We start from the raw sequence: 13,883 nt of genomic DNA, 5'->3' as shown, positions 1-13,883 counted from the left end.
TTCAAAATATCCATTTCATTATTCAAAATTGGCTATTTCTTAACTTTCACGAGTATTTCGCCATTTAAGTCCTCTAATATGCGTTGCGGAACATGTTGTTTATATACATTTTATTCCTCTCGTAGTAAGCTTTCGAATGAGGTATAAAGCTTATCTATAATTAGGGGCTAAAGGGTCGCAGCAGTCCATTTCATTATTCAAAATATCCATTTCATTATTCAAAATTGGCTATTTCTTAACTTTCACGAGTATTTCGCCATTTATGTCCTCTAATATGCGTTGCGGAACATGTTGACTATATACATTTTGTTCCTCTCGTAATAAGCTTTCGAGTTAGGTATAAAGTTTATCTATAATTAGGGGCAAAAGGGTCGCAGCAGTCCATTTCATTATTCAAAATTGGCTATTTCTTAATTTTCACGCGTATTTCGACATTAAAGTCCTCTAATATGCGTTGCAGAATATGTTGACTATATACATTTTGTTCCTCTCGTAATAAGCTTTCGAATGAGGTATAAGGTTTTTCTATAATTAAGGGTTAAGTGGTCGCAGCAGTCCATTCCATTATTCAAAATATCCATTTCATTATTCAAAATTGGCTATTTCTTAATTTTCACGCGTATTTCGACATTAAAGTCCTCTAATATGCGTTGCAGAATATGTTGACTATATACATTTTGTTCCTCTCGTAATAAGCTTTCGAATGAGGTATAAGATTCTTCTATAATTAAGGGTTAAGTGGTCGCAGCAGTCCATTCCATTATTCAAAATATCCATTTCATTATTCAAAATTGGCTATTTCTTAACTTTCACGCGTATTTCGACATTTAAATCCTCTAATATGCGTTGCGGAACATGTTGACTATATACATTTTGTTCCTCTCGTTAAAAGCTTTCGAATGAGGTATAAGGTCTTTCTATAATTAAGGGTTAAGTGGTCGCAGCAGTCCATTCCATTATTCAAAATATCCATTTCATTATTCAAAATTGGCTATTTCTTAATTTTCACGCGTATTTCGACATTAAAGTCCTCTAATATTCGTTGCAGAATATGTTGACTATATACATTTTGTTCCTCTCGTAGTAAGCTTTCGAATGAGGTATAAAGCTTATCTATAATTAGGGGCTAAAGGGTCGCAGCAGTCCATTTCATTATTCAAAATATCCATTTCATTATTCAAAATTGGCTATTTCTTAACTTTCACGAGTATTTCGCCATTTATGTCCTCTAATATGCGTTGCGGAACATGTTGACTATATACATTTTGTTCCTCTCGTAATAAGCTTTCGAGTTAGGTATAAAGTTTATCTATAATTAGGGGCAAAAGGGTCGCAGCAGTCCATTTCATTATTCAAAATTGGCTATTTCTTAATTTTCACGCGTATTTCGACATTAAAGTCCTCTAATATGCGTTGCAGAATATGTTGACTATATACATTTTGTTCCTCTCGTAATAAGCTTTCGAATGAGGTATAAGGTTTTTCTATAATTAAGGGTTAAGTGGTCGCAGCAGTCCATTCCATTATTCAAAATATCCATTTCATTATTCAAAATTGGCTATTTCTTAATTTTCACGCGTATTTCGACATTAAAGTCCTCTAATATGCGTTGCAGAATATGTTGACTATATACATTTTGTTCCTCTCGTAATAAGCTTTCGAATGAGGTATAAGATTCTTCTATAATTAAGGGTTAAGTGGTCGCAGCAGTCCATTCCATTATTCAAAATATCCATTTCATTATTCAAAATTGGCTATTTCTTAACTTTCACGCGTATTTCGACATTTAAATCCTCTAATATGCGTTGCGGAACATGTTGACTATATACATTTTGTTCCTCTCGTTAAAAGCTTTCGAATGAGGTATAAGGTCTTTCTATAATTAAGGGTTAAGTGGTCGCAGCAGTCCATTCCATTATTCAAAATATCCATTTCATTATTCAAAATTGGCTATTTCTTAATTTTCACGCGTATTTCGACATTAAAGTCCTCTAATATTCGTTGCAGAATATGTTGACTATATACATTTTGTTCCTCTCGTTATAAGCTTTCGAATGAGGTATAAGGTCTTTCTATAATTAAGGGTTAAGTGGTCGCAGCAGTCCATTCCATTATTCAAAATATCCATTTCATTATTCAAAATTGGCTATTTCTTAATTTTCACGCGTATTTCGACATTTAAGTCCTCTAATATGCGTTGCGGAACATGTTGTTTATATACATTTTGTTCCTCTCGTTATAAGCTTTCGAATGAGGTAAAAGGTTTATCTATAATTAGGGGCTAAAAGGTCGCGGCAGTCCATTCCATTATTCAAAATATCCATTTCATTATTCAAAATTGGCTATTTCTTAACTTTCACGAGTATTTCGCCATTTAAGTCCTCTAATATGCGTTGCGGAACATGTTGTTAATATACATTTTATTCCTCTCGTAGTAAGCTTTCGAATGAGGTATAAAGCTTATCTATAATTAGGGGCTAAAGGGTCGCAGCAGTCCATTCCATTATTCAAAATATCCATTTCATTATTCAAAATTGGCTATTTCTTAACTTTCACGAGTATTTCGCCATTTATGTCCTCTAATATGCGTTGCGGAACATGTTGACTATAAACATTTTGTTCCTCTCGTAATAAGCTTTCGAGTTAGGTATAAAGTTTATCTATAATTAGGGGCTAAAGGGTCCCAGCAGTCCATTCCATTATTCAAAATATCCATTTCATTATTCAAAATTGGCTATTTCTTAACTTTCACGCGTATTTCGACATTTAAGTCCTCCAATATGCGTTGCGGAACATGTTGACTATCTACATTTTGTTCCTCTTGTAATAAGCTTTCGAATGAGGTAAAAGGTTTTTCTATAATAAGGGGCTAAAAGATCGAGGCAGTCCATTCCATTATTCAAAATATCCATTTCATTATTCAAAATTGGCTATTTTTTAATTTTCACGCGTATTTCGACATTAAAGTCCTCTAATATGCGTTGCAATACATGTTGTTTATATACATTTTGTTCCTCTCGTAATAAGCTTTCGAATGAGGTATAAGGTTTTTCTATAATCAAGGGTTAAGTGGTCGCAGCAGTCCATTCCATTATTCAAAATATCCATTTCATTATTCAAAATAGGCTATTTCTTAACTTTCACGCGTATTTCGACATTTAAATCCTCTAATATGCGTTGCGGAACATGTTGACTATATACATTTTGTTCCTCTCGTAATAAGCTTTCGAATGAGCTTGAAGGTTTATCTATAATTAGGGGCTGAAGGGTACCAGCAGTCCATTCCATTATTCAAAATTGGCTAACATGTTTAACCCCGTTGAATTATTTATGAATTTGTCTGTCCCAAGTCAGGAGTCTGTAATTTAGTGGTTGTCGTTTGTCTATGTGTTACATATTTGTTTTTCGTTCATTTTCTAAAATAAATAAGGCCGTTAGTTGTCTTGTTTAAATTGTTTTACATTGTCTTATTGGGGCCTTTTGTAGCTGACTATGCGGTATGGGCTTTGCTCATTGTTGTAGGCTGTACGGTGAGCTATAGTTGTTGATGTCTGTGTCATTTTTGTCTTTTGTGGATGTTTGTCTCATTGACAATAATACCATCTTCTTTTTTTATATTTCCTCATTTTTATGCATATTGTGGCATTTAGGTCGTCCGTAAACCCTCTTATGGTCATTGCGAATCAAAATACAGCTATAGTGTCACGGTCAAATTTTTTAATATTATGTTCACTATTCACCGCTTCAATTTGAATAATGAAACATAAACCATTTCATTATTCATTATTCATTTTTCAATATTGAATAATGAATAATGAACTATTTCATTATTCATTATTCATTATTGAATAATGAATAATGAACTATGAATAATGGACGTACTTCAGCCCGGTTCAATATGCAGTGTATTCAAATATGCTTCTCGGACATTAATAACTCTTGAAGACTTCGAAAGGGGAACTTTATCAACATGTTAAAACAAACTTGTGCTTACAACCTTTTGATATTAAATCAGGTTAAAATAAAAGGTTTGATCAAGAAATCAAGAGTATAGAGTTTGCCCAGGAGTCTACAGATGTAGTTTGTCCGAACTGTGGAACTGATTTTTGAGATACTCTCTATGACATTTTTTTGGTGAGAATGGAAAAAAAATATTGCTGTAAATATTCAAAGAAGAAGTGTTTGCATCCGTTTTTATCCAAACGTGAGGAAGGTGTACGATAGACTATAATATTGTAATGAAACAAACATTGTCTAATAGTTCATTCTATATACATTTTGAACCCATTTTATTGTACGTTATTACATTTACATATCGTTATTTTTAAATAGCCTTTCAGTACTCGAAGAATAAAACTTGAGATCCAAACTAAAAAAAAAGGGAGGTGAGATCTTAAAAACCTCGAGAGTGTCCGAAGTCAGAAATATCGTCACGGGATATCCATAGAAATGTCAAGAATTGTATTAAGTTTTAGTTATTCCTTTAAGGAATTTGATGTTTAAGTTATTCACAATTTTTCTAAAGAAGTGGTGAATATAATTTTGACACGTAGAGTATATATTTGTCAATAGTTTACGTTTGTATGTTGGCCTCTAAAATATTTTCAAACATAAAATTGGTTGAATGGTACTATATCAGGTAAAACATAATGCTTATGCAGTAAACAAAAATCAACTTTCGGTTTTAAACAAAAGGAACTCAGAAGTATGACAGCAAATGTTTCATTTTTTTTCAAATTTTATTTCAATATTATTTGCTACAACTGTCAAACTTTGAGTTGTGTTTCTTTATTGGCTTTCTACTTTTTCACACTGCTGAACCTTATAAATGAATACACAGCCGTCTTTATTACACACAATAATAACATCATTTTTTCGATCATAACAAACTGCTGTTGGCTTTTTAAGTTCGTCGGTCTTTGTTAATAACTCAGTAAACTTGGATCCGTCTCCCGTTATAACTATCAAATTATTCGAGGCCTCTCCCACTACGTATACATTTCGTCTACTATCTACGGTAATACCACGTGGTTGTTTGAGTTTTTCGGAACAGAACGTCCACAAAACCTTTCCGTTTGACTCACTGCAGCTCACTGATAATCCATTCTGGCTTGTGTGGTAAAGACGATTCTCGAAACAGCAAACATATGAGTTGTTTTTCAAATTCCCGCTTTGAATCTCGGATTCAGTTTCATCGCTCATATTAAAAGATTTTATATTTTGCTTTGCCACACAGTAAACCAATCTTCCTTCATCTGAAGTGATTCCATACACATTACCAGAGGTTCTAGTTATTTCTGATACTGTTTGAGCAGCTGTGTCGATAATTTTCACCTCGCGATAACTTCCGGTGGAAAACCCAATTTTTGTCGAATCTATACAAGTTAGATCGAACACTGGTACGTCTATAAAATTGATATCTTTCTCATATGTTCCATTTCCATTAATGGTAAGAATCCGTTTACTTGGAGAAAAATCAGCCAGTAAGATTTGACCGGATGGTGATAGTGTACAACCAGTGATGCTTATACCGGCTTTTCCTTTGGGTGCATTGATTTTTGACGAAAGCACCAGACTGGTTTCGCAATTCGTAATAAGTTTAGATGGTACTTCTCTCGCTGTTTGAATCTTACCTCTTCTCCAGTCTATCATAGATATTGCTCGGGGCCTAGTTACAATTCTCACAGTCCCTAGATATTTAATCTTAGCTAAGAAAGTAGCAATTTCACTTGCAATACTCATATCTACATTTATCCTATCAAATTTAGACGACTGCATGAAGTCTTTTATATCTGATTCTAAGAGTGTTGCATCTTTATTCAATTTTCTCATCGCTAAGAAAGCTTTTAGATCTATTTTATTTGCTTTCAAGATCATCATGTCATTTTTCAGCTTTTCGAGAGCCCTTGACTTTTCACTTATTTCTTCAATAACCTTACTTATTCCATTCTTTTGTAACTCCGTGGAGTAATCCAATTCGTCAAATGTCTTCTTTTCCAGTTGGTCTAAATACTCTGTTATTTTCTCTCGCATAGTTTTGATATCTTTTCTAAATTTTTCATTTTGCTCTATGACCAATTTTTTATTTCCATCGCGATCTTTTTTGGCCATTTCAAGATTTCTTGTCTGGCAATTTAGATTTCGCTCAACAGCGTCAAACAAAACTGATGACGTCGATGAACATATGACATCTTCTAAGGTCATGAAATTTGTGCATGTTTTATGTTGAGTGGTGATGCACTTCCGGCAACAAAGCGTTTCATCTTGAGGACAGATATATTCGAATATGTCATTGTGTTTCTCACAGGACTGTTTGATGTTCTGCATTAGAGGATGCAGTTTGTCGTATTCTTCGACTTTAATCAACCGGTGCTCTCTCGTTAAACGTGCAAGGTCATGATGCTCTTGACAGTTGACACACAGTCCTTCGTCGCATTCTGGACACCATACTCTAGCGGGAATTTGATTATGTCGTAAATCACATATGGTACATAAAATACTGCTGGTAGATGCCATAATTCTAAAAAGAGACAAAATAACATACACACGATTTCCCCTTTTCAAATTATGTGTAAGTTGTAATCACTTTTATATATTGAAAATGAGCTCAACCATTATCATTTAAAACTACTCTAAAACTAACGAGATATTTGGTATATTCTCCATAGCAATGTTATGGGAAAAAGTGATAAATGAAAATGAATCGGTATTTTACATCCAGTTAGAATGTCACATGCATGTAAATCCGAGAACATACTGATATAACGCGCTAGTACACACAATTGAAGTTCCAAAGGAAGAATAGTCACTTTAATCGGATACATTAGTCGGTCTCCGAACCAACTAATGTAAGCTCTTTTTTCTAAAAGACTTGGCTTTCCTGAAAAGCAGCAAATACCTTTTTTAAAGTCTTTAGTTTGACCCGGGCAGAAAACGAACTAACGACCTACCTCAAACTTGAACAAAAAAAGGAATTGAATTTACAATGTACGTCAAGGAAAACAGCAATGGAACGACGAAATTAAAATAAAATACATCTACAAGAAAGGCATACCATAATCAACAAAATAAAAGTGTCTTTACAACTTGTCAATCTCTAAATCGTTCCGAGTATAAAAAGGTTGTGAATAAATTCAACAAAAGCAACCCAAGATCTACCATTTCCAAAATAATTACTTGTGCGAAATTTTTTTTTTTTACCTTGTACTTATTTATTTCCGTCATTTAATTGGGCAAAATATCATTTTCACCCTCTGTATCTTCGGAAAAGTTATTTGCTTATGCCCTATCAGTCGAGAATATACATTTTTAAATAACCCACCACCTCCCCCGACATATATCAAATAGTCGTTCGATTAAATGGCTCCTCTGAACAATTGTTCCTACCAGGGGAATTCGCTGTGTAAAATTCATGTTCACCGATTTTACTCAAATTCTCATATTGATTTTCAATATCCAAATTGTAAAGTCTAAAACAAACAATTTCGACACATAGACTCGATGATATGTATCATCATTTCGTGTGTCTATACGCCATCAAAGGTGACATCCAAAGACTGCCGATTGTCATATTACCCGATATAAACATTCATATGTATATATATATAGAGAGCGAACAAGTGTAATTGAATTTTTCTTATTCTGTTTGATTACATATAATAAGTTAAAAATAGGTTTATGTTCGTTTTACCTGTAATAGAATGAGTTTTTATGATTATAATCAATCAATCAAAAGATTTGACTTATAATATAGACATTTTGTTAGTAACTGAAATCGTATAGTCTATTTGAAACCTATCACTTACTAAGGGGTTTAATGTCTTATGACTACGTATTCAATGAGGACGAATATCTCATTGACAATGTCGTCATGTCTTTTAAGTACGAAACGTAATCTATTCCCGAAAATGACTGTTTTGATCAGTGAGTATTTGAATTGCTATAAGACGTGTCTCGGTATTTGTTTCCATACTGTTTTATATTGATATTCTTGTAATTGTTATAAAAATACATCAAATAACATAATGAGAAACCTAATCTTGATTCGTGTTCAATTTTTAGAAATTTACCTGGAACTTTATTCCTTTTTGTTGCGTTGATGGATTTGTGTGACAGACACACAGTTCGTAATTCTCTTAGGCTGTTTTTGTGTACGTTCATGTATTAATTTTAGTTATTCGTTGATATTCTGTGGTAAACATGTCAATATGTACTTTTGTATTATGTATATATGTATTTCTCTGTCTTGGGGTGTTCTTGCATTTATTTGTACTGTATTCATGTAATATTGTCGTTTTAGCGGTATATTTAACATGGTCATAAAGCGCGAGGTTCGGCTAGTCACAAAAAACAGTTAATTTTTTCTTAAAATGTTCTGTACTAAGTCAGTAATATGGTAGTTGTCATCATATAGTCCGTTTCCATGTATGATGCATAGTCGTTTTTTTTTGTTGCACTTCAGTGTTTTGCTGTTTTCGTTGTTTTCCTATAATAGTTGATGTGTTCTCTCGGTTTTTAGTTTTAACCCGCATTTGTTTTCTCTTAATCGATTGATCAGCGGTATACTACTGCTGCCTTTATTTATTTTATCTTGAAAAATATAACAAACCAAACTAGCTGATATAAGCGATCATTACTTCACTTTTTGACTTTCATTCATAATTGAACAAAAATGATCAAATTTGTTTTTTTTCGTTATATCTCTTACTCTTAGCTAATGCCCTTTTAAAGAGAACTGTCAGTTGATTGCCCGGATCTGAAGCGTGTAAACGTTCTGGTAGGGTGTCAATAAATACTTTTGAAAAAAAATATAAGGTGGATTACATTTTTTTTATTGTTTTATAATGCGTGACAATACAGTGGTATTGTTTTTGTATACATTTAACAGCTTATTATGCATATGGAATGTTAATAATGTCCTAATCATGTATGAACATTCTTATTGTTTGTACTTCCTATCGAAGGAACAACAATATATCAATAATACTTAGCTGAGATGGTGATATAGTAATATTTGTCCAAGGAGAAAACATTCTTAAACGAGTCAGAGACAATGTTGACGATATTTTGTTTTGCCTGTAACAATCCCCTCTATCCATACCAAGACCTACTAAACATGCTGTTATTGTTGTCTATCAAATTTCAAATTGAAAACTTCATGTACATTACATTACATTCATTAGGGAAGGAACAAATTCGAAGTAAAGTAAGATGTTGTTTTTTTATGTTGACAAACTATGGAAAGGACTGATGCCAAAACGTTAAATATGAAAATTGTCTTTAAAGTTTTTGATATAAATACAATATATCGTCTGTTTGAATGGCCGGCATGAGAAGGTGACATTCAAAATATTGTCTCCCGCTGAGCCAAGGTCTCCCTCATAATCTAGCATTTTAACAGGAAGTTTTATAAATACAAGTACTAGTATTATAAATAATTCAGACTTGTTTTAAATAAACTTACATTTTATATACATATAATAAAAATGAACGTGATTCTACTCACTGTCAATATGATTTGTTATATCGTAAGGTAAATAACCAATATATGTTATTGCACAACGAACAGTCATGTACTAAAGTACTGTATTGTGTAAACAAAACTTTGTGTAAATACACATACTCGATTACCTAAACATTTAAAATCACTGATCGATTGGAACGTTTCACCTGTTATATTTCTATATTTAAAAATAAACGTATCATTCAACACAATCATATCTAACCCGAACAAAAGGAGAATATGTGCACTTGTTTCCTATATTTTATTTTATTCTTCAATTTTACATGGGCTGTAACAAAGGAAGATGAAGTTGAAATTTTTAAAAGAATCGATCGTTTATGTATCAAGTTACATGATCACTATTGGAAACTTTTGAAAAATACCTGTAAATCGATAAAGAAGAAAAATAGGAAAGAAGAATTAATGATTTTTCTTCTCTTACATGTATGTGGTAGAGACGATTTTCATTGATTTTATTATTTTAATCACTTCTCTGTATAGTTTATCATTATTACTTATTGATCTGCAAAATAATAGCTTAATCAAAATATTCAAATCAGGGGCCTAATTTTTTAAAATGCTAAGTTCATCAGAATAACTTCGGTTTTCTAGCGATGCACAATACGTCAGTTGCACTCTACGTAAGCAACTTTTGTTTTTTGATGCTCTTCAACTTCGTTATTTATTTGATCTTCAAGCTGTGTCTATAAGAACACCACAAATGAGTCGCGTCAGTGTAGGCGATACGCATACTTAAATTAATGACTTTTATATTCACTGATCAATCCAAATAGTAAACGTTTGATCCCCATTGATATCATGTGTGTACATGAAAAAGCTGATGTTTGATCATTTCTGTTAATCTCTGTTCTGTTCATCAAATATTAAGATCACTCGAAGAACTAAGGGTGTTCAACTTTCAGGAATAGATGGCCTAACAAAGACCTGGCACACCTCTTTTGACATTTTTGATATTCAATTGTTTCTAAAAAAATATAAGTGGAAGAGGATATTTAAACTTGGTGTTTGATTTGAACATTCATCCGTATTATTATGAGCATCCTGATGAGTCTTTTAAAGTTGAAAGTGGTGTCTGGTGTATCAAACTATAAGCAGGTGTATGTGATCCTAAATGCAGTAAAACGAGAAATAATAGAATATTGTCATACTTTGCCAAAATTTAGTAAATATAAGATCATATTAAGTAGTACATGATATGTTCGGATATAATTACAATGATAGGTCATTAAGGTAATATAACGAGATAAAAATTTTCACTAGGTAAATAGAAAGAATGTAAAGTAAATGATAAAATTTCAAAAACATATGAGAAGATTGCTCTTATCAAATGCTTTCAGATTATTTAAAGAAAATCACACTACCTATTTTCGTGTTACAACATGAAATCATAAACAAATACATCAAATAAAACAGGATTGTACCCCTAACATTAACATTTTTACCTATAGCATCTGTTTGTTATGACAACACATTGTCAATATAATAGATTAATATGCTACTGTCATAAAATAGAGAGGTTTAACTAGTTATAAGACCATATTTTAATCGACCAATTTATACTGAGGAAATGCCAGTATCATGTCGGGAATATGAAAATTGTTTTCCATTCGTTTGACGTGTTGAGATGGACTATTACATATTATTTGAATTATCTATCGTAGAGGATATTACAAATTAATGTATGATACAGTAACAGAAATAATCATATTATAAGTAAGTCTGAACCATTGACAACTCTGATGCAGTTTTATCAATCGGATCAACAGTGATGGTGATACAAAGCTGAAAACATATTCTGTATATATAATTAAGAATTGAATGCTTCTTTTTGTAAATTTATTGTGGTGTAAAAGCGTTGACCGAAGTACATTTTGTATGAAGCGCGGAAGCGATTCATTCTAAAAATGTACGCACGGTCAACGCTTTTACAACCCTATAAAGTTACAAAAAGAAGCATTCAATACTTATAATTACATTTTTTAGCTATGATTATAAAAACACGATTTTCATGAAGTTTAATTTTTAAATTCACCCGTGCACTTTATTGTGGGACCTCGTGTCATCATGAATGGAATGTTATTGTCTCATGCAATTGCTTACGGAATAACATGTGATGTGCAATTAGCCAATCAGAATAACGTATTATAATGAAACATACATCTGGTGTAATTATTTCGTCTTAAGATCAGCACAACAATGTTAAATCTGTAACTTTGCGGAAGCAAATATTTGTTATTCCCTGGTCGGGATTCAAGCTGATGCTACAGAGATACCGTGGCACCAATAAGCCTTGCACTACACCCGGCTTGATAGACCACAAAGACTCGTCCAGAAGCAAGCTTTTGGGGGCCGGTGCTACCTTTCCTCGTCAGTGTTTTATCTAGCGTCGTAAAACAGTACATGCTATATTTCACCCGAGATGAATTAACCGCTACCTGCTGAATTTGTTGTACTTTGAAAATGATTGGTTTATTCTTGGTCTCAACAGCCCATTTAATACGTTCCTCTCTTGTGTATCAATCTATTCATTACAGTCACGTCTCAGTCATTACTAGAAACTGAAAGGACTTGCTGGGTCAGCTCTTCTTTACCCGCTATCTACGATGTTGGTTTACTGATAGATGAATCAACGACTTACTACTTTCAATGACAGAAACCAATCTAACGCTGTTCAGCCTACAATGTTGTCTATGCAAACATCCGGGTCAACATACACTTTAAAACCCATTATGGATGGGGTGTTATGCCGAATGATGTGCGAGAGTCTGTATCCTAGTTTTCACTGTCTTTTTACGACTTTGGTCATGATAATGCTTCCTGTCATTTTTTATACTATGTCCACGGCTTATCGACCAGTACTTAAACATCATGGTTAGCGGGCTTCACAGCTGAGCAACCTGGCCATGAAAGAAGCCGATGTAAAGGAAGTAGATTCGTCGGACTCAAAAATGCAAAAACACAATTGAGGCTTAAAAATATATCTGAATGAAAAAGGTAATGTTCACCGCAATATGAACCCTTGTCTATTCTAAACATCATGTGTAACAAATGTAGATCTAGCAACTGAAATAGGTGTTATCGAATGTATTCCTTCACGCTCGTTAGCTATCGAGCATTCAATTCTTCTCGGCATATTACCGAGAAACACTTATTTTGTAATAAAGCTATATTAAAATAAGACTTTCCATATTGAAATTATTCTTGTCTGAATATTGTGTCATTGTTGTCAACAACAAAATATGTTTGTATAACCTGATGAAGGTTATTTCAGAAAAAGAACCAACGTTGGGTAAAAACGTAGCTGATGAAGGTTATTCAAGATAAACAAATTGATCTACACGGAAATCATTTCATTGCTAAACTTATTATTCTTTTGAAGTTCGTAGTAACAACGCCACTCACTATTTCTTTTCCATGATATCACCATTTAGTGTTTCGTTGAATGTTGATAATAATCTTAATCTTTGTCATTGTGCTATCTTGTTATTGCCCAATGACACCAGATTGTCTCTTTGTTACTTTTTACATTTCTTATCTCAAACCAGTATAAACAACGAGGGACGACAGACACCAGAGGGACATGTACAGTTAAACACACAAAACGAAAAAATAAACTGACAAAGCCTGGCTAAAAATGAAAACAGACAATCAGACAAACAGACAAACAATAGAACACATGACACAACATAGAAAACTAAAGAATAAGCAACACGAACCCCACCAAAAACTAGGGATGATCTCCGTACCCTAGAAGGATAAGCAGATCCTGCTGCACTTGTGGCACCCGTCATGTTGCTTATGTTATAACAAATCCGGTAATTAATCTCATTTGGTAGATCACATTCATGAAAGGGAAGGGGATTGTAGTTACGACGTAAGGAACATATCCGATATCATTTGTGAAACGGTTATTCCATAACGGAAAACCAACTCATGATGGCGTCTATAAAATTTACGATGGGATGATTTCAACTTAACCATTTGGAACTCTTGGTTTAATAGCTTCCTTGTGAGCATCAACCCTCTATCAAGAAAATCATGATAGGAAACGCAAGCACGGGAATTTCGTATCAATTGGGAGATATATACCCCTTATGCAGGTGCTGCTGGAATGTTGTTACTTGAGACTGCGATTTTGAACAACAAAGGATCAAAATATTAACACGAGGGATATGCCAATCAATTGGAGGTGTATTTTATATTCAAACGAAACTGCAGTATAATTACTAGAGGCTTTATTTAACTGTTTTCCTATTCTTATTCTTTAAATAAGTATATGTGTACTAAAATAGGGATGTAACAAAAGGTAAAATCACCATAATACTGAATTCCGAGGAAAATTCAAAACGGAAAGTCCTAT

The 13,883-nt window shown here is 33.1% G+C and overlaps 1 protein-coding gene across 1 annotated transcript; it reads right to left on the bottom strand.

The window, feature by feature from the left end:
• Window positions 1-4,736: 4,736 nt before the first annotated feature.
• LOC134706612 (uncharacterized) lies at window positions 4,737-9,627 on the bottom strand. Its single transcript, XM_063565707.1, has 2 exons — window positions 9,506-9,627; window positions 4,737-6,520 (listed from the first exon to the last, which is right to left on the bottom strand). Exon 2 carries the CDS (start codon window positions 6,514-6,516, stop codon window positions 4,789-4,791), a length of 1,728 nt encoding a protein of 575 aa, XP_063421777.1. The 5' UTR covers window positions 6,517-6,520; window positions 9,506-9,627; the 3' UTR covers window positions 4,737-4,788.
• Window positions 9,628-13,883: the final 4,256 nt, after the last annotated feature.

This window comes from Mytilus trossulus, chromosome 2 (genome assembly GCF_036588685.1).
Source record: "Mytilus trossulus isolate FHL-02 chromosome 2, PNRI_Mtr1.1.1.hap1, whole genome shotgun sequence".
Classification (NCBI taxonomy): Eukaryota; Metazoa; Mollusca; class Bivalvia; order Mytilida; family Mytilidae; genus Mytilus; species Mytilus trossulus.
The sequence above is the reverse complement of the archived record's forward strand: the minus strand, read 5'-3'. Positions and strand labels throughout refer to the sequence as shown.